Source organism: Jatropha curcas, chromosome 6 (assembly GCF_041381405.1).
Source record: "Jatropha curcas cultivar XTBG-Jc1 chromosome 6, XTBG_Jcur_1.0, whole genome shotgun sequence".
In the NCBI taxonomy this organism is placed as follows: Eukaryota; Viridiplantae; Streptophyta; class Magnoliopsida; order Malpighiales; family Euphorbiaceae; genus Jatropha; species Jatropha curcas.
Genome location: NC_143156.1, coordinates 4,266,379 through 4,286,477, shown reverse-complemented (window position 1 = coordinate 4,286,477; position 20,099 = coordinate 4,266,379). Strand labels below are relative to the sequence as shown.

The 20,099-nt window shown below is 33.7% G+C and overlaps 8 protein-coding genes across 8 annotated transcripts; 5 read left to right on the top strand and 3 right to left on the bottom strand.

The window, feature by feature from the left end:
- Nucleotides 1–1,135: 1,135 nt before the first annotated feature.
- On the top strand, nucleotides 1,136–1,964 carry LOC105631753 (uncharacterized). Its single transcript, XM_020678183.3, has one exon. The coding sequence runs from the start codon at nucleotides 1,203–1,205 to the stop codon at nucleotides 1,746–1,748; it is 546 nt and encodes a 181-aa protein (XP_020533842.2). The 5' UTR covers nucleotides 1,136–1,202; the 3' UTR covers nucleotides 1,749–1,964.
- A 1,414-nt stretch (nucleotides 1,965–3,378) lies between these two features.
- On the top strand, nucleotides 3,379–6,199 carry LOC110009208 (uncharacterized). The gene is made up of 2 exons (XM_020678181.3): nucleotides 3,379–3,818; nucleotides 5,503–6,199. Exons 1-2 carry the CDS (start codon nucleotides 3,462–3,464, stop codon nucleotides 5,926–5,928), a joined length of 783 nt encoding a protein of 260 aa, XP_020533840.2. The 5' UTR covers nucleotides 3,379–3,461; the 3' UTR covers nucleotides 5,929–6,199.
- Nucleotides 6,200–7,762: 1,563 nt separating this feature from the next.
- LOC105631752 (uncharacterized) lies at nucleotides 7,763–9,347 on the top strand. The gene has a single exon (XM_089723091.1). It carries the CDS (start codon nucleotides 7,805–7,807, stop codon nucleotides 9,095–9,097), a length of 1,293 nt encoding a protein of 430 aa, XP_089579217.1. The 5' UTR covers nucleotides 7,763–7,804; the 3' UTR covers nucleotides 9,098–9,347.
- A 1,457-nt stretch (nucleotides 9,348–10,804) lies between these two features.
- Nucleotides 10,805–11,450, bottom strand: LOC119370917 (uncharacterized). Its single transcript, XM_037640037.2, has one exon. The coding sequence runs from the start codon at nucleotides 11,393–11,395 to the stop codon at nucleotides 11,042–11,044; it is 354 nt and encodes a 117-aa protein (XP_037495965.1). The 5' UTR covers nucleotides 11,396–11,450; the 3' UTR covers nucleotides 10,805–11,041.
- A 1,102-nt stretch (nucleotides 11,451–12,552) lies between these two features.
- On the top strand, nucleotides 12,553–14,330 carry LOC105631751 (uncharacterized). The gene is made up of 3 exons (XM_020678228.3): nucleotides 12,553–13,248; nucleotides 13,435–13,565; nucleotides 13,916–14,330. Exons 1-3 carry the CDS (start codon nucleotides 12,879–12,881, stop codon nucleotides 14,117–14,119), a joined length of 705 nt encoding a protein of 234 aa, XP_020533887.1. The 5' UTR covers nucleotides 12,553–12,878; the 3' UTR covers nucleotides 14,120–14,330.
- Nucleotides 14,331–14,853: 523 nt separating this feature from the next.
- On the bottom strand, nucleotides 14,854–15,565 carry LOC105631750 (uncharacterized). Its single transcript, XM_012213920.4, has one exon. It carries the CDS (start codon nucleotides 15,465–15,467, stop codon nucleotides 15,111–15,113), a length of 357 nt encoding a protein of 118 aa, XP_012069310.3. The 5' UTR covers nucleotides 15,468–15,565; the 3' UTR covers nucleotides 14,854–15,110.
- A 999-nt stretch (nucleotides 15,566–16,564) lies between these two features.
- On the top strand, nucleotides 16,565–17,085 carry LOC149495329 (uncharacterized). Its single transcript, XM_089722834.1, has one exon. It carries the CDS (start codon nucleotides 16,621–16,623, stop codon nucleotides 16,954–16,956), a length of 336 nt encoding a protein of 111 aa, XP_089578960.1. The 5' UTR covers nucleotides 16,565–16,620; the 3' UTR covers nucleotides 16,957–17,085.
- A 1,754-nt stretch (nucleotides 17,086–18,839) lies between these two features.
- LOC149495328 (uncharacterized) lies at nucleotides 18,840–19,474 on the bottom strand. The gene has a single exon (XM_089722833.1). The coding sequence runs from the start codon at nucleotides 19,397–19,399 to the stop codon at nucleotides 19,046–19,048; it is 354 nt and encodes a 117-aa protein (XP_089578959.1). The 5' UTR covers nucleotides 19,400–19,474; the 3' UTR covers nucleotides 18,840–19,045.
- Nucleotides 19,475–20,099: the final 625 nt, after the last annotated feature.

The following is a 20,099-nucleotide window of genomic DNA, read 5'->3' as shown; positions in this document are numbered from 1 at the left end:
AAATTCTTATATTGTCTATGAAATCCTACCTGATGCTGGCAGTATAGCAACAAACAATTCGTCGGAAAAGAGACATTACACATCCTTATAGCCTCTCCTGAACTCAAAAAGCCTCTTAATGTAAGAGTATCTAGATGGGGTTTAGAAAAAGGAGTACTAATCTAGTTGTAGGAGTAATTTTCATGTTGATTTTATATCAGACATTCAGCTCCATTGTTAATTAAGTATTGCTTTTGTTTTCTGATTTTGTTTCAGGCTTTTGTCAGTCTTCTGATTTGCTGTTTTTCTTTATTTTATATTTCTTGCAATGTTTTTATGATGTGAGAAATATTTTGAATAAAAAAAACAAGTCTGTGTAGTCTTATACTTACAGTAATGGACCTGGACCAAGCTGTTGAGATGTAAACACATACTTGGATGAAATGGACAAGCAAAATCATAAGAAGTTTCATTTTTTTTAATTAATTAGGTTTTTGGATTTGCAATTTACAGCATATTGCCACTTGGCCAAATGTCATTGGTATCATAAACAAAAGTTGAAGGGGGTAATTATTAAATTCACCATTACATTACATTGTGTAGAAAAGTCTATTGCTCCCCTGAACTTTTGTTTTTGACCTGTTGGACCATTTGGATATCCCTTTTGGTGATTAGGAACCGAACTTATCTTGGTGATTAGGGACCAAACTTATCTATGGAAATCTATTAATAAGCTATGCAAATAGTGTAATTTTTTAAAAAATAAAAAGTTTAAGGATGCATCAGGTAAAAGGGTATGCAAAATTCCTGAGGCTAATTATTGTTGGGAACTATATTCTGTTTAGTCTTTTTGATGACATTTGTTTCATTTGTTCTGTTTTATTTAATTAATGGACATGTCTAGTTCTTCATTTAGTTTACCATCCAAAGCTATGAAACATTCCAACTAATCTTGATCAAGAAACAACAACTTACAAAGATAATGTTATATTATAACAAAAAGATTATTAATTTTAAGGAAGGGTCATAGTTGAGAAGTTGAACTACCAAGACACAAGCTTTCCTGCCAAGTCGGCCTTGAAACTTTGCCATTCTCCACTTCTCACTTCTATAAAAGCCCAGCAGAAGTGAAAATCAGCACAACATACAACAAAAGTGACAAGAGAAACTTAGTACCTATTTTTGAAGTAAATTCAAAATCATTTTTGTCACCTGCTGCAAATATGGCCAATCTTTGCTGTCCTTCCTTCATTATTATGCTCTTGCTAATCACCTTGTCTATTCATGTAGAGTCTCGTCATCTTTTAGAGACAACATTGCCAGAGATACCTGAGCTTCCTAAGCCTGAATTGCCTGAGTTGCCAAAGCTTGAAGTGCCTAAATTTCCTGAGTTGCCCAAAATTCCTGAATTACCAAAGCCTGAATTGCCCGAGTTGCCAAAGCTTGAAGTGCCTAAATTTCCTGAGTTGCCCAAAATTCCTGAATTACCAAAGCCTGAATTACCCGAGTTGCCAAAGCTTGAAGTGCCTAAATTTCCCGAGCTGCCAAAAATTCCTGAATTACCAAAGCCTGAAATTCCAGAATTGCCAAAACTTGAAGTGCCTGAAATTCCCGAATTGCCAAAACCTGAAGTGCCTGAAGTTCCTGAATTGCCAAAGCCTGAACTGCCATCTTTTCCCCACTTGCCTGAGTTGCCAAAGCCTACATTGCCTACTATACCAACTCTTCCCGAGGAAATCAAACCACCTCAGTCAACTACTAGTCCTTAAACAAACATACCATCTATGATACAAGCTTTGATTTGTGATCTGCTATATTTGAGTCGAGTGTTTCTTGTTGACAGTCTGATTATGTATTGTATACATACTTAAATTGTACTATGTATCAATTCTATTCAAAGTTTGCATTTCTATTTATTTTCGGTTTAACCTACACATTATGTATGTTTTGAGTTAATTTGCTATATATAGAATTATTTCGGCTTCTTCTTGTGGTCTCAATGAGATATTATACTTTTCATATTTTGTACTTTGGTTATTGTAATTCCGTTATACAATGGATTAAGTGGGCTTTAGAGGGTACGTTATCAGGAAAAGAAAAAAAGCCACCTGATGCTGACAGTAGTAAACAATTGGTCGGCAAAGAGACATGACACATCCTCAAAGCCTCTCCTGATCTTAAAAATGCCTCTTAATGTAACTTAAGGACATCTAATTGTCTTTTTAATGCTGTCTAGGAGTATTTTATGTTGATCTTTTATCAGCATTTTCTTTTATCCATTCAGCTTCCTTGTCGATTAAGTATTGCTTTGTTTCCTGCAGATTTTATCTAGGTTGCTGTCGTCGTCTTCTAATTACCGTTTTTCTTATGATTTCAGTAATATTTGAATCAAGAAAACTAGTCCCGTGTATAAACTAATGGACCTGGACTAAGTCGTCAATCTTGGCGAGATTTAAACACACGCTTGATTGAAATGGATAACTGGAACCATTTGCAGAAAATTCTTCTTTTTCTAAAATTAATGAGGCTTTGACTAGTTGCAACATTACAGCCTTGGAGACAACTATAGTGCTACTTGGTCAAATGTAATTGGTATCAAATGAAAAGTTGAAGAGGCACCCTTAACAGTCTTTGTTCGCTAAATCAGAATAGATAAATAGGAACTTCTTTTATTTCATCATTGACATGTTGGAGCTATTTGGAACAGGGAGACAACAGAAAACACATGCACCTATATATAGTAAGATGTATGAAAACCAAATTCTCATACCAATTAATTAACTAGCAGTATTAATTAGTCACAATGTATTATGCCTCAGCAGAGGATTAAAAAATCACATCTTGCTTCTTTGAGTTCATTAAATACTCCTGAACCAAAAAGGAATATATACGTGATTGAACTTTTCATATCATCAATGCTTCCAGACCTGTCTGAGTCTGAATAACCAATCAACACAAGGTTTCATTCTGGTTTAAACCAGATGCCATGAGATAGGTAAAATTCCTGATACTATAGTTAAGAACTATGTTCCTTCATCTAGAGAATAACAAACAGGCAATAGGGTTCAATTAGTCCTTGTAGCTGAAATATGTTTCATTTTTTGTTTTATTTTTATTTTTTTTTTATTTTTATAATTATGGACCTGTCTAGTTCTTCATTTAGTTTACCTTCCAAAGCTATGAAGTCTTCCAACTAATCTCAAGAAGCAACGATAACTTATAAAGATAAGTTAATATTACAATACTAAGATTGTTAGCTTTTAAGTGTAACAGGTGAGAAGTTGAACTATCAAGACAAAAGCTTTCCTACCAAGTCAGCCTCGAAGCTATCCCATTCTCCACTTCCGACTTCTATAAAAGCCCAACACAAGTGAAAATCACACAACTCACACAACAAAAGTGACGAGAAACTTAGTACTTATTCTTGAAATAGATACTAGTCTCATATCTTTCAAAGTCATTTCTGTCATCTGCTTGAAATTATGGCTAATCTTCACTCTCCATCCTTCACTATGCTGCTCTTGCTAATCACCCTGTCAATTCTTGCAGAAGCTCGACATCTTTTAGAAACAATGTTGCCAGAGATACCTGAGCTTCCTAAGCCTGAACTGCCTGAGTTGCCAAAGCTTGAAGTGCCTAAATTTCCTGAATTGCCAAAGCCTGCTGTTCCTGAATTTCCTGAATTGCCAAAACCTGACGTGCCCAAAATTCCTGAATTGCCAAAGCCTGAAATTCCTGAATTGCCAAAGCTTGAAGTGCCAAAATTGCCAGAGTTGCCAAAGCCTGAACTGCCATCGTTTCCCCACTTGCCTGAGATGCCAAAGCCTACATTTCCTGCTGTACCAACTCTTCCTGAGGACTTCAAACCACCTCAGACAACTACTAGTCCTTAAACAACATACTACATATTCTACAAGCTTTGATTTATAATCTGCTATATTGGAGTCAGAGCGTTTCTTCTTGAGAGTCTGATTATGTATTTTATACATAATTAAATTGTATTACGTGTTGATTCTGTTCAAAGATTGTATTTTCTATTTATTTTTGGTTTAGCTTCACATTTTTTATGTTTTTAGTTAATTTTCAATGTAAGAAATTGTTTCAGCTTATTTATTTGATATCAATGAGATGTTATACTTCACCTCTTCATATTGTTTATATTGGTTATTGGAATTGGATTACACAATAGAATAATTAGGTTTTTGAGCTAGTAAACAAGAAAGAAAAGTCTAATCGCAGTCCAAAATTTAGCTGGAAATGCATGTATTTACTATCTATAGAAAGCTACTCGATGCCGACAATAGCAAACAATTAATTGGAAAAGAGACATGACACATCCTTATAGCCTCCTCTGATCTTAAAAAGGCCTCTTAATCTAGTTAGGAGTATTTTTATGTTGATCTTGTACCAGTATTTTCTTTTTAGCCATTCAGCTTCATTATTCACTAGGTATTGTTTCTGTTTCCTGCAGATTTTGTTTAGCTTGCTGCCATAGTCTTCTGATTTGTTTTCTTTCTTTAGTTTATTTCTTGGAATATTTCAATGATCTCAGCAATATGTTGAATCAATAATTCTGGTTTTTGTCGTCTTAAAATCTGGTTTATTTTCAATTTTTAATCTTATAAAATCTAATACAGTTTGATCTTTTTAATTTTCAAAATTTTATCTGAGTAGTTTTGATTGAATTTAACTGGTTGAACCAATCAAACCGATAAACTGGTTAGTAGGTCTAATTATAAGAACATCTAGCAAGTGGAGTAGTATAATAGTGCAAAATCATTGAAATTCAAGAAAACAAGAAGGACAAAGCTAGGAGAAGAATGATTAGGCAAGAAAAGAAGAATCAATCTGATAAAGTACAAAAAATATTTTTTGATGCCAGATAGACGTATGCAACTTATATTTTGTTGAGGCAGAGTGAGTTATAAAATTTAGTTACTTTCAGTATTCAGTTAGCAGCCTTATTCAATGAGTGTTTGTCTCATAACACAGAATCTGATTGGAAATTTGTATGAGATAGGTTAAATTCCTGGAGACTGATTATAGTTAAGAACTATATTCTTTGGGTTCAATTAGTCTTTTAGCTGAAGACAAGTTTCATTTTTTATGTTTTATTTAATTAATGGACTTGTATAGTTCTTCATTAGTTTACCATCCAAAGCTATGAAGCATTCCAACTAATCTCAAGAAACAATAATAATATATAAAGATAATGTAAAATATAGTACAAAGATTAGTAAGAAAGTGCATAGGTGAGAAGTTGAACTGCCAAGACACAAGCTTTCCTGCCAAGTCAGCCCTGAAACTTTTCCATTCTCCATTTCCCACTTCTATAAATGCCCAGCAGAAGTGAAAATCAGCACAACACACAACAGAAGTGACGAGAAATTTACTACATATTTTTGTTATCTGTTGCAAGTTATGGCCAATCTTCGCTCTCCTTCCTTCATTATTCTGCTCTTGCTAATCACCTTGTCAATTTGTATAGAGGCTCGACATCTTTTAGAGACAACATTGTCAGAGATACCTGAGCTTCCTAAGCCTGAATTGCCTGAGTTGCCAAAGCTTGAAGTTCCGAAATTTCCTGAATTGCCAAAGCCTGAACTGCCCAAAATCCCTGAATTTCCAAAGCCTGAACTGCCTGAAATTCCTGAATTACCAAAGCCTGAACTGCCAAAATTGCCAGAATTGCCAAAGCCTGAGCTGCCATCAGCTCCCCACTTGCATGAGTTACCAAAGCTTGAAGCTCCGAAATTTCCTGAATTGCCAAAGCCTAAACTGCCTGAAATTCCTGAATTGCCAAAGCCTGAAGTGCCAAAATTGCCAGAATTGCCAAAGCCTGAGTTGCCATCATTTCCACACTTGCCTGTGTTGCCAAAGCCTACATTTCCTACTATACCAACTCTTCCCAAGGACATCAAACCACCTCAGTCAACCAGTAGTCCTTAAACACCATATCATCTACGCTACAAGCTTTGATTTATGATCTGCTATATTTGAGTCCGAGCGTCTCATCTTGAGAGTCCAATTATTTATGTATTGTATACATACTTAAATTATCCTATGTGTTTTTTCTGTTTAAAGTTTGTATTTTTTTTGTACTTATTTTTGGTTTAAGTTACAGATTATGTATGTTCTCAGTTAATTTTCTATACAAGAAATTGTTTCAGCTATTCATATGGTATAAATGAAATGATAATACTTTAATTACTTTTCCTAATTCTTTATATTGTTGTCGTACTCTTCTGGTTGCTGTCTTTCTTTGTTTTATATTTCTTGGAATATTTTTATGTTCTCAGCAATATTTTGAATCAAGAAACAAGTCTGTGTATCCTCTATCCTTACACTAATAGACCTGGACCAAGTTGTGAACCTTGTGAGATGTAAACCTTAAAAAGGTTTAAGATATTCGCATTGGACAGTGATCCCTCTTGATACTCTCGTCTATGTGTGTTGGACACTTTAGACATATCTGATTATTTTTTTTTAATTTTACTAATTTTGGCAATTACAGAACACTTCAAGATTACTCTAGGAATGCATAAAAATTTTATAGAACTTTTAGATAAGTTTATTAATAAAATTTTTAAATCAAGATCTTAAATATTAATTTAGATAATGATGCACACCTGAAATTGAAAATCAAAACATGTATAAAAAGAAGGAAAACCCCTAAATCATTATGTAAAATTTATAATTTTATCATCAAATTTACACCATATATATAGAAGAAGGAAGAAACCTTAAAATGTTGGTCATTACATGGGATCAATCTGGCTTTTTTATATATATTGAAATTTTTGAAATTGTCAATTTATCTTTAGATGAGCTAGAGATCATCTAAAGATGAGGATAGTGATTTTTAACGATGATGTTTATATTGATGATTTAATTAATAATATTAAAGTTGAAAATTATTTTTTATTTATTTTATGTTTATGATTTACTTATTTAAATTTCTAAATAAATTATATTTATTGTGAACGATTATTTACTTATTGTTCTGAGTGTATTACGTTCTACTTTTTTGAAAATTTATATGTATCGTGTCTGTGTTATATCGTGTTCCATTGCTTATGTCCGATCAATGCAACCTATGTCTCTATAAACAGCATCAATCACAATGTTTTATTTTCTATGCTTAATCTTAAAAAATAATATAGTAGATATTTTTAAAATTTTAAATTATGTTTGAGTTATTATTTTTTAATTGAATTAAACTAGTTGAACCAATCAAACTAATAAAATGATTAGTATATTAATTGGTTCAATTATTCGCTGGTCTAATTCTAGAAACATCTAGCAACTAAACTATTGTCATTAATGCAAAATCAGACAAGAAGGATAAAGCTAGAATAAGAAAAGCTAGGTTGGCCCAACTAGTCAGAAGTTGGTGAGAATATATAAGCATTTGCAGAATTATTCTTAGAAAAATTTTATTTATTAATTTATCTACCTAAACAAAGAAAGATCAACGGTAAGGGTTTCATAGTTGAAGATGGAACAAGCAACGTTTGAATTATGTTCCTGTTTTGATGACTAAATTATTTACAGTGGACACATGTCGTGATTACAAGTAATAATCTTCAAGAAAAAAGAATGAGAAAGACAAGAACGCTCAACGTCAGAAAAGCTAACAGTTGTCATGCTTATTTGGAAGTATTATAGGTGAAAGAAGTTGAACTACCAAAAACACAATAAGCTTAATTTCCCAACTAATCACTCTTCAAACACCTTTTCCCACATCTATAAAAGCCCAATATAACAAGAGTTAATTACTCATCTTTTGAAGTATATCAGATAGATATTTTTTAGATTTCCCAATATGGAGTGTCTCCACTTTCCATTCTTTGTATTTCTGCTCTTGCTAGTCCCCTTATCAATCCAGGTAGAGGGGCGTCGTCTTCTAGATATTGAGCTTCCTAAGCCTGAGCTGCCACCATTACCAAAGGTTGAGCTTCCAAAAGTCCCAACCTTGCCGAAGTTGCCTGAATTGCCAAAACCTGAAGTGCCCAAGTTGCCTGAACTGCCAAAACCCGAATTGCCCAAGTTGCCTGAATTGCCGAAGCACGAATTGCCCAAAGTACCTGAACTACCAAAACCTGAATTGTCCAAAATGCATGAACTGTCCAAACCTGAATTCCCCAAAATGCCCGAACTACAAAAACCTGAAGTTCCCAAAACGCCTGAACTGCCCAAACCTGAAGTTCCCAAAACGCCTGAACTCCCCAAACCTGAACTACCAAAGCCTGAAGTGCCCAAAACGCCTGAACTGCCAAAACCTGAAGTTCCCAAAATGCCTGAACTGCCCAAACCTGAACTACCAAAGCCTGAAGTGCCCAAAACGCCTGAACTGTCCAAACCTGAAGTTCCCAAAACGCCTGAACTGCCCAAACCTGAACTACCAAAGCCTGAAGTGCCCAAAACACCTGAACTGCCCAAACCTGAAGTTCCCAAAACGCCTGAACTGCCCAAACCTGAACTACCAAAGCCTGAAGTGCCCAAAACGCCTGAACTGCCCAAACCTGAAGTTCCCAAAACGCCTGAACTGCCCAAACCAGAACTACCAAAGCCTGAAGTGCCCAAACCTGAAGTTCCCAAAACGCCTGAATTGCCCAAACATGAACTACCAAAGCCTGAAGTGCCCAAAATGCCCGAACTGCCCAAGCCCGAACTATCCAAAATGTCCGAATTGCCTAAAATGCCTGAACTACCAAAGCCTGAAGTGCCCAAAATGCCTGAATTGCAAAAACCCGAACTGCCCAAGTTGCCTGAACTGCCAAAGCCCGAACTACCCAAAATTCCTGAACTACCGAAACCTGAACTGCCCAAAATACCTGAATTGCCCAAACCTGAACTGCCCAAAATGCCTGAACTACCGAAGCCTGAAGTGCCCAAAATGCCTGAATTGCAAAAACCTGAACTTCCCAAATTTCCTGAATTGCCAAAGCCTGAACTATCCAAAATTCCTGAACTACCGAAACCTGAACTGCCCAAAATGCCTGAATTACCAAAGCCTGAAGTGCCCAAATTGCCTGAAGTACCGAAGCCTGCATTGCCTACCATTCCAACTCTTCCCAAGGACGTTAAACCACCTCAGTCAACTACTAGTCCTTAAATGCTAGTATTACTATTATTCTATTTATGTCCTTGGATTTTACGAACTTGATATAGTCTCGTCATATATTGTCTATGATAGGAATTTGTCTTGGATGTTTATCATTTGTTTGTTGTTCAGATTTCAGATTGTTCTTGCGTAGGTGTTACATACTATAGACTATGGTTTGGAGTCTTACCCGTATTTTTATGGTTTGGAGTGTTGTATTTTTTTTACCCACTTTGCAATAAATTTAGACTCTTGATTCTTATTTTCCTTTTGAATTACTATACACTTACCATTGCCATGAATAAAAAAAAAAGTGATTTGCCATGAATTATTAAAGGGATTAACAAGAAAATATTTAGCAAATTGAATTTAAAAATAGGATTGGTATTTGATATCTTATAAAGACCAATTTGACTCGGTGAAATCTAACTAATTTCAAATGTTTTCGCAAATTTGAAGACCAAACATTACGAAGTACTAACAAAAGGTTAATCCCCAACAAATTGAAAAGGAAAACATCAATTTCTCCAATTATAAAAATTCCAGTCCTAAGCAATTGTTTCACCATAAAATCTTTCTTTTGAGGAAAGTTTACAAAACATCTTGCATAAAACCTTCTAAGCAACAAACAATATATCGTTGCAACCGCATCAGTAAGAACAGGAAATTCAAAGACAACATATCGACTGCTACCTGGAAAGCCAATTTCCTATGGCTCCTTTTTTGTTTTTCAACTACATATAAAAAATTGCTTCGAAACGAATTTGAATTTCCTATACATTGAAGGGGTTTTTTGCTCTTCAATTCCAGATTTTTTGCGGGTGATGATGTCAGTAATTTGAATTTCCAAATTAATAATAATAATAATTTGTTATACTTTTTGAAAGCTAGCATCATTTGCTCCAATATTTATTAATTAAGTTGTAGAGAGATGTTTAATTATATTGCCAATATCCAAAGATGGCCTCTAATTCAACCCTAAATATTTTGCAAAGAAATATCATCTTGTGGGCGGCTGGCTTTCTTATTTTATTTTATTTTTTGAGTACCGGGAAAAAAAATTCAAATTTTACTGAATCGTACAAGCATTTGCCACTAAATTGACAGGTTATCTATCTATGTTAAGGTAAAATCTTTTCTTTTAAAAGAAATTTATATTTTTTTACTAATTGTTTTTGTATTATATTTTATTCAATTCTTTTATATTCTTCTCTAATTGATTTTTTATTATATTTAATTCAAGCGTAAAATCCATATGAATATATTCTATTTTTTTCATATTTCATTTTTAAGCATTCGTTTGTATTGAAAATTTAAATATGTTCAATTTTTTACTTTTAAGAATTGATGATAGACCGTCTTTTTTTTTCTTTTTTTTTTTTTTCACTTAAGAATTTTTTAGCAATTGTACCATGTAGGTGGACTAATCTAAAGACAGGTGGCCTAAGGAAAATAAATTAATATAAAAAATCTGTTTCTATACCACTTGGACTCTATATCGAGCCAATCCAGGAAGGGTTTCTAGAAAATGCTTATTATTTTATTTATTTTTATAGTGAAATCGATATGTGTTCAGTTAAAAGAAATACTATGTGAACAACTTCAGCTCTTAAAGATTTATGTGACTAAGATTGTTTAGTTCTCTTTCCTGGTTGTTGGCCTTTTGGGAATGCTAATTTGGCAGATGTAACTATAAAATATGCGTCAGATTCCATCAAGCTCAATTTAATTATAAATAAATACATGAAATTACAATCACAGAAACAAATACATATCCGGAAAAAAATGCTAAAACACAAAAAGTAAATGAAAGACAAGCTCACAATGTGTCACAAAAAGAAAAAAAGAAAAAAATCCGTATGAGGTAAGGCAATGGGACATATGACATATCAAAGATTTAGTTTCCAACTAATGAGTATTGTTCAGTGGCATTGGAGTCTGATTTTAAAAAGAAAATTAGTTTCCAGGAGGTGGAGAAAGGAAAGGAATAGGAGGAAGGGTGCTTGGAATAGTAGGAAACGAGGGCATGCTTGGTAATGGAGGCAAAGTGACCTTAGGAACAGTAGGCAAGCTAGGAAGTGGAGGCAGTGTAGTTGGGTTAGGGAAAGAAGGTTGTGTGGTTGGCAATGTGGGCTGAGGCAGAGTTGGGATATTGTTAGGCAATGGTGGCAATGTAGTTTTTGGCAAATTTGGCACAGAAGGCAATGGAGGCAATTGCAGAAGATGACGAGCTGCTACGTTAACATCCATGCTTGAAAATGATATAGCAATGAAGAGAATAGCAAAGATTGAGCACTTGGAAAAACCCATTTTGGATATATGATAGATCTTAAAGCAAATTGATGATCTTTGCTATGTCAAGCATGAGGAGAAGCAAAGTCTGGTTTTGGGTTATATAGAAGCTGAGATTTATGATCACGAGTAAATGATTTTGCTAGGGATTATAGTGACTTTAATTTTTTCTGGTGAATTAGCTTAACTTCCAGATATAAGTCGTTAAATTTAGTTATGGTTGGTAGGGGGTACAGCCTACTGAGTTTTCACTAAATCAGGCTTGGTTTATTAATAAACGAGTCAAGCCTATTTGTGTCGAGTATAAACTCATGAGCGTGAATAGGCTCTACAGAGTTTAATTTTTTTTTAATCCTAAATCTGTAAACTTTGATTATTAGTATTAAGAAAATAATTTTAAAAAGTATATCTATGCTTAAAATCTATATAAATATATTAAATTATATACTAGTTGGTTCACATACGTATAAATGAGTGATTCATGAGTTTTTGATTGATTTATTGAACAATTATGAAAAAGCAAGTTAGAACGATCTTTTGTTAAATTAATTAAATTCTGAGTAGCTCAATCCAGTTTTTCAACTCAACTACTTGACTTATTTCTTAAATAAGCATAGAAAGCTAAGTTTGGAGTAACTCATGAATAACTCGATTCGGTTCGCAATCTTGGTCGTTGGTTTAAATTTTGTATAGTAAAAAATATTCTCAAGACAAGCAGGTCAAAATATACAGGACGGAAATGGAGCAACAATGTCACCATACATTGAAGTCATCCAACTTGGGGATTTTTTTGGCCCAGCACTAACCAAAGAATTTTAGGATTTAAAACGTAACACCTTGTATTGTAAATATAAATATTTAATTTTTGGGATGTTGGTTTAATTAATGGGATGGTATTTGAATTATACCTGTTATTAATTTAATTAAATAAAAAACTATAAAATAATTTTTTTTTTTTTTGAGAACAGGATTCAATTTTCTAAGATTAGATTTCTAATTATTTTAGAAGCAGACATTTGTGAACGATAGAATATATTCAGCCACGCTCATACAACGCAAAGAATATATTCACAGCCCATCTTTTTGAAATGGTGGGAAGGAAAGAAAAGAGGAAAGCAAGAAAGTACTCGGAAAATAACAAGGCAATTGACATAGAAAGCTCTTGGAAATTTCTCTCCTTTTCAAATCAATGTCTGTGACCTTTATTAAAGCTCTTATCATGTGAAACAATTCTAAGACAAACAAAAAGAAAATTTTTGAAAAATGGGGTTTTGGGTCTTTGACTCAGATGAGTCAATTCCTAATTCAGGATCTACCTCTTCTAGCTCCAGCCAGAGCGGGGATGATGCTGCTGATGATACTTTTGAAAGTACTTCTGATGATACTTTTTGAAAGTACTCTTGGAAATTTCTCTCCTTTTCAAATCAATGTCTGTGACCTTTATTAAAGCTCTTATCATGTGAAACAATTCTAAGACAAACAAAAAGAAAATTTTTGAAAAATGGGGTTTTGGGTCTTTGACTCAGATGAGTCAATTCCTAATTCAGGATCTACCTCTTCTAGCTCCAGCCAGAGCGGGGATGATGCTGCTGATGATACTTTTGAAAGTACTTCTCAGCCTTCTTGTGATCATAGTTGCAGTTCAGTTGCAAATTTCAAGAAAACTGATGACATGAGCTGGGGCCTCGAACCTGGAGCTCTTGTAAACCCAGACCATGAAGATCGTCGGATGATTCCCGATAAAGATTACCAAAATGAAGAAGATATTGACATAAGGAAAGGTCCATGGACTGTGGAAGAAGACTTTAAGCTTATAAATTATATCAGCACCCATGGCGAAGGACGCTGGAACGCAGCTGCTCGCTCTGCAGGTTTTGTTTAAAATTAAATCCTTCATTAATTACCTTTAATAACCTTTCATTCTTTTTTTTTTTCCCAAATCTTTACCTTGCAAATGAAGTTTGTCCAGGAATGCAACCCACTTTTGCTGATCAACTACCTGTCGTAACCTTTCATTCTTCTTGTTGAATAATACGTACACTGTGCAATCTTTGCAGGATTGAAACGAACTGGTAAAAGCTGTAGATTAAGATGGTTAAACTATTTGCGGCCCGATGTTCGACGTGGCAACAAAACTCTTGAAGAACAACTCTTAATTCTCGAATATCATGCTTGGTGGAGGCAAAAGGTACTTAATTATCAAATACTTGATCTGATTCTTTGCAAGGAGGGTAAAAACCTTTTAGATTCTACGGTCCGAGGGGATTATATACCAAAAAAAATATCTGGTTATTGGTAGGTTTTTATTTTCTTGGCATAATCTAGTATTTATTTGTGTTTGTTTTTTTCTTTTTTAAATGTGAAAGATGGTAAAAAATATCGCAGCATTTTCCGGGAAGAACAGACAATGAGATAAAGAACTGCTGGAGAAGGAGTGTCCAAAAGCAAGCAAAGCAGCTTAAATGTGACGTTAATAGCAAACAATTTAAAGATACTAAGCGCTACCTTTTGATTCCTCGTTTAATTGATCGAATGCAGGTCGCATCTGTATCTTACACGTGTCAAGCTCCGGTCACATCCGGATCTTCCATGGGTCAAGCCTGGTTCACATCTGGATCTTCCGCTGGTCAAGACCAGGTCACATCTGGATCTTCCATGGGTCAATCCTGGTTCGTATCTGGATCTTCCACGGGTCAAACCTGGTCCACGGCCGGATCTTCCACGGGTCAAAACAGCTCCTAGCCTCAACTCTTGGCAGTATTCAAGGTTCAATGTACTTTGATTGGAAAGACATATACTAAACACTTGGTGTCAGATGAGATATATAAAAAACACTTTGAGTGCATCAACTACTTTAGAGACGAAACGTTTGATACTCTTCTCTCTTAAGTGAGATTAAGAGTTTTATCTTTATGGACGAAATAAATACTCATCAGAAGTATTTTAATTTTTAGTGAGCTGGGAAAATACACTTTGAGTTCGGTTCAATTAGAACAATTTTAACTTCAAAACAACAAATCAGCCAACTTTTTAATTTTTTGTAGTTTTAAATAAAACTAAACTAAGCACCAATTTTCAAAAATTGTAGTTTTGGATTAGCTTGAGATGTTTGGACTGATAACCAATAATAAAAGGTTCTCAAGTGCAACTGACTGGATTTCTGCTTAACACTTGAAAGTCCAAATCCTCCTTCTAACATTGAATTGAGCCTTTTGCCCTTCAAGTTGAATAGGTCTCGCTGGAATTGGACACCGTTGAATTGAGAAATAACTTAATCGAGCTGAATTTGTTCTAGTACCATGCGAAGGAGATGAATAATTTGAATATTTCACTTAAATTGTAACACAATTATCCAACCATATATAACTTTTTTTTATCGGCAAAAATGAATTCTATTTTATTGTTTTAAATCTAAGAAAAATTATATTCGAGTTAAGGCTCCCCACTTATACTTATCCTAGCTTGAACAAGTTAAGTAAAAAATCTGGAGAACCTCACCATACATAACTATTAAAAATCAATTAAAATACAATGAATAGGCTAATGTTGCCAAGATGGTATACAAATATTTAAATGAAAAAGACAATAATCAGGAATTACAATAGTAAAAACAAATATCAATAATGAGGAACTGACAATGCTCAAACACATAAAATAAATATAAAAACAAGTTATGATCAGTGTCGCAAAATAATTCCATGGAAGTGCAGCAAAGGGACGTTCCAAGATTTAATTAGTTGCCAGGCGGTGGAGAAAGGAACGGGATAGAAGGAATTGTAGCTGGGATAGAGGGCATGCTTGGCAATGAAGGCAAAGTGAGCTTTGGAACAGCAGGGATGGTGGGAAAGCTTGGAAGCGGTGGCAGAATAGGCTTAGGCAACGAAGGTTGAGTGGTTGGTAAAGTTGGCAATGTAGGCTGTGGAAGACTGGGAATTGTAGGCATTGGCGGCAATGCAGGTTTTGGTAAATTTGGCATAGAAGGCAATGGAGGCAATTGCAGGAGATGGCGAGCCGCTAAGCCGACATCCATGCTTGAAAATGACAAAGCAATGAAGAAAGCAACAAGGATTGAGCACTTGAAAGAGGCCATGATTAATAATGAGCGTTAACTAAGAAAAGGGCTTTGGATATATGTTTGGGATGAGAAAATCAATGTCTGGTTTTGGGCTTATATAGATAATGAGATTTGTGAGTAGGTGGTTTAGTTAGGGAAAATTGTGAAATCTTTTAAGTTGATTATTGTTTCCTGGTTAGCTTAGCTTCCAATTACAAGTTGTCAAATGTAGTTGTGGTTGGCTAGATTTTCAAGTCAGTATATCTATTCTCTTAAGTGTTATCAGGTCAAAACATGCTTCAACCAAATAATATGTGAAGTCATTAACTAATTAATCAGGCTTTTTTTGGCCACTTCACACACCCGACCCTTGTTTGAAGTCCTAACCTAATTGTATAATTACAAAAAGAGAATCTATTTTCAAATTTAGTTCTTTTCATGAAATTTTCTTTTCAGAATTCATATATACTGAAATTTAATTGTCTGTACACCAATGACCAGAGGATCCCTAAGTTTAATATCATAATTATTCATATTATGAATTTAATGTTCCAATTAGCTTTGTGATAATTAAAAAAAAAAAAAATTGTACTTAGAGACATTCCAAGACGTGGAAGATAAGAGAGGGTTATGGATGGGTCAAGTTGCAGACTTCAATTTGTGAAAAGAAATATTAGCCGAATGGAAACTATATAAAATTTGGTATTTTCAAATCCAAAACCTGACCCATATACAAACCGTGATAGGCTCGCCTACTGTCAACCTTGTCTTATATCTTTTTTATTTCTTTCATTTAAAAAATAATTTCCTATTACAAAAAATTAAACAGTAAAGAGTGGAAGATTGATGACTTATTCCATTTTTTGGCAGCTAGAACTCAAAGTTAGTCAGTTAGATAACCCATCAATTAGATCGCAGAAAATGTATACCTAGCTATATGACACAACACAATCAAATCTCTTGACTCAAACATGTTATAGCAGTATATGTGTATATCTTTCCTCAACTACATTGATCAACTTTAAGTGGAAAACTGATGAGAAAGGTCAACTAACAAAAATGACTAGGGATTTGTGATTATGGTGCCTATGCCATAGTTCATCAGCTATATAAGCCTATAAATGGAACTTGTTTTTCTCATCCAGACCAATAAGAAAGTCAAATATTAGAGGAACGTACACATAAAAGCATGACCTCTTTCAATTGTTTCATTCTCGCTCTCTTGATTGCTTTGTCATTTTCAAGCATGGACGTTAGCGTAGCGGCTCGCAACCTTCTGCAATTGCCACCATTGCCTTCGATGCCAAATTCACCATCAATCCCTCCTAATATTCCAACTCTCCCACAACCCACATTGCCAAACTTGCCTAACCCAACTACACTACCTCCACTTCCTAGCTTGCCCACCATGCCTACTGTGCCCAAGATGAATTTTCCTCCATTGCCAAGCTTGCCTTCAATTCCCACAATCCCAACTACAATTCCCTCTATTCCATTCTTTTCCCCTCCTCCAGCTGGAAACTAAACTTTCATATGCTGCTTCGAACTGCTTTGAACCATTAGTGGAATTCTTATAAATCTGTTGGAGTACCATTGTTTTTACTTCCATTATTGTAATTTATTCTTATAATACGACATTGTTTATTGCTTTCTATTGTTTTTGCTATTTCTTGTTATGTTTTTCTCCTTTTTCTCTTTATTTCTCAATTTTAAGAAATATAAAATAAAAATACATTTGCATACTAAGACAAAGTCTTATGGTAAATGCATGTAGATCCAACAATAGATTTATGTTCGAACCCTTTCCTTTTCCTCTAGCACTGAAATGCCTTATTATTCATTCCTTCAAGTGCTGATTGTGTACATTCCTTCGAATGCTGATCCCTTCGAATGCTGATTGAAGGCTAATTATCTACATGTATTTATTTAAAAAATTAATTTTAATAAAAGATATCTAATTAAATTGAACAAAAATTATATATATATTTTTAAGTGGAAAATTTTAATTGGCTATGACTAAGATTATTTTAGAATATCTCAATCTCAGTAAGAAATCCCATTATTTCCCTTCATTCCCACAATTATATATAGATTTATTATTTATATAACTAAATAATTAACCATAAAAATAAAATAAATAGTTTTTTCAGATTATACAGAAATTTATTCTTGATAACATATTCAACTTTGAAGATTTGATTTCTAATTATTTTACTAGCAGACTTTTGTTACCCATAGAATATATTCACCCTCATACAACGCAAAGAATATATTCACAAACCATCTTTTTGAAAAGGCGGGAAACCGCATCAGTAAGGTCAGGAAATTCAAAGACAACGTATCCACTGCTACCTGGAAAGCCAATTTCCCATGGCTCCTTTTTCGTTTTTCAACTACATATAAAAAATTGCTTCGATAAGGAAGGTTAACGACGGCTTGCTATACATTGAAGGGATTTTTTGCTCTTCAATTCCAGATTTTTTGCGGGTGATGATGTCAGTAATTTGAATTTCCAAATTAATAATAATAATAATTTGTTATACTTGTTGAAAGCTAGCATCATTTGCTCCAATATTTATTAATTAAGTTGTAGAGAGATGGTTAATTATATTGCCAATATTCAAAGATGGCCTCTAATTCCACCCTAAATAGTTTGCAAAGAAATATCATCTTGTGGGCGGCTGGCTTTCTTATTTTATTTTATTTTTTGAGTATCGGGGAAGGAAAATTCGAATCTTACTGAATCGTACATGCATTTACCACTAAATTGACAAGCTATCTATCTATGTTAAGGTAAAATCTTTTCTTTTAAAAAACTTTTATATTTTTTTACTAATTGTTTTTGTATTATATTTTATTCAAGATTCTTTTATATTCTTCTCTAATTGATTTTTTATTATATTTTATTCAAGAGTAAAATCCATATGAATATATTCTATTTTTTTTCATATTTCATTTTTAAGCATTCGTTTGTATTGAAAATTTGAATATGTTCAATTTTTTACTTTTAAGAATTGATGATAGACCGTCTTTTTTTTTTTTTCACTTAATAATTTTTTAGTAATTGTACCATGTAGGTGGACTAATCTAAAGACAGGTAGCCTAAGGAAAATAAATTAATATAAAAAATCTGTTTCTATACCACTTGGACTCTATATTGAGCCAATCCAGGAAGGGTTTCTAGAAAATGCTTATTATTTTATTTATTTTTATAGTGAAATCGATATGTGTTCAGTTAAAAGAAATATTATGTGAACAACTTCAGCTCTTAAAGATTTAGGTGACTAAGATTTTTTAGTTCTCTTTCCTGGTTGTTGGCCTTTTGGGAATGCTAATTTGGCAGATGTAACTATAAAATATGCGTCAGATTCCATCAAGCTCAATTTAATTATAAATAAATACATGAAATTACAATCACAGAAACAAATACATATCCGGAAAAAAATGCTAACACACAAAAAGTAAATGAAAGACAAGCTCACAATGTGTCACAAAAAGAAAAAAAGAAAAAAATCCGTAGAGATAAGGCAATGGGACATATGACATATCAAAGATTTAGTTTCCAAATAATGAGTATTGTTCAGTGGCATTGGAGTCTGATTTTAAAAAGAAAATTAGTTTCCAGGTGGTGGAGAAAGGAAAGGAATAGAAGGAAGGGTACTTGGAATAGTAGGAAACGAGGGCATGCTTGGTAATGGAGGCAACCTGACCTTAGGAACAGTAGGCAAGCTAGGAAGTGGAGGCAGTGTAGTTGGGTTAGGGAAAGAAGGTTGTGTGGTTGGCAATGTGGGCTGAGGCAGAGTTGGGATTTTGTTAGGCAATGGTGGCAATGTAGTTTTTGGCAAATTTGGCACAGAAGGCAATGGAGGCAATTGCAGAAGATGACGAGCTGCTACGTTAACATCCATGCTTGAAAATGATATAGCAATGAAGAGAATAGCAAAGATTGAGCACTTGGAAAAACCCATTTTGGATATCTGATAGATCTTAAAGCAAATTGATGATCTTTGCTCTGTCAAGCATGAGGAAGCAAAGTCTGGTTTTGGGTTATATAGAAGCTGAGATTTATGATCACGAGTAAATGATTTTGCTGGGGAAAATAGTGACTTTAATTTTTTCTGGTTAATTAGCTTAACTTCCAGATATAAGTCGTTAAATTTAGTTATGGTTGGTAGGGGGTACAGCCTACTGAGTTTTCACTAAATCAGGCTTGGCTTATTAATAAACGAGTTAAGCCTATTTGAGTCGAGTATAAGCTCACAAGCGTAAATAGGCTTCACAGAGTTTAAATTTTTTTTTTTTAATCGTAAATGTGAAAACTTTAATTATTAGTATTATATTATTTAAAATTAGAAAATAATTTTAAAAATTATATCTATGCTTAAAAATCTATAGAAATGTATTAAATTATATACTACTTTGTTCAAATACGTATAAATGAGTGATTCATTGGTTTTTGACTGATTTATTAAACAATTATGAAAAAGTAAATCAGAACAATCTTTTATCAAATTAATTAAATTCTGAGTAGCTCAATCCACTTTTTCGACTCAACTACTTGACTTATTTATTAAATAAGCATAGAAAGCTAGATTTCGAATAACTCATAAATAACTCGGATTCGGTTCATTTACAATTTCGGTGGTTGGCTTAAATTTTGTATAGTAA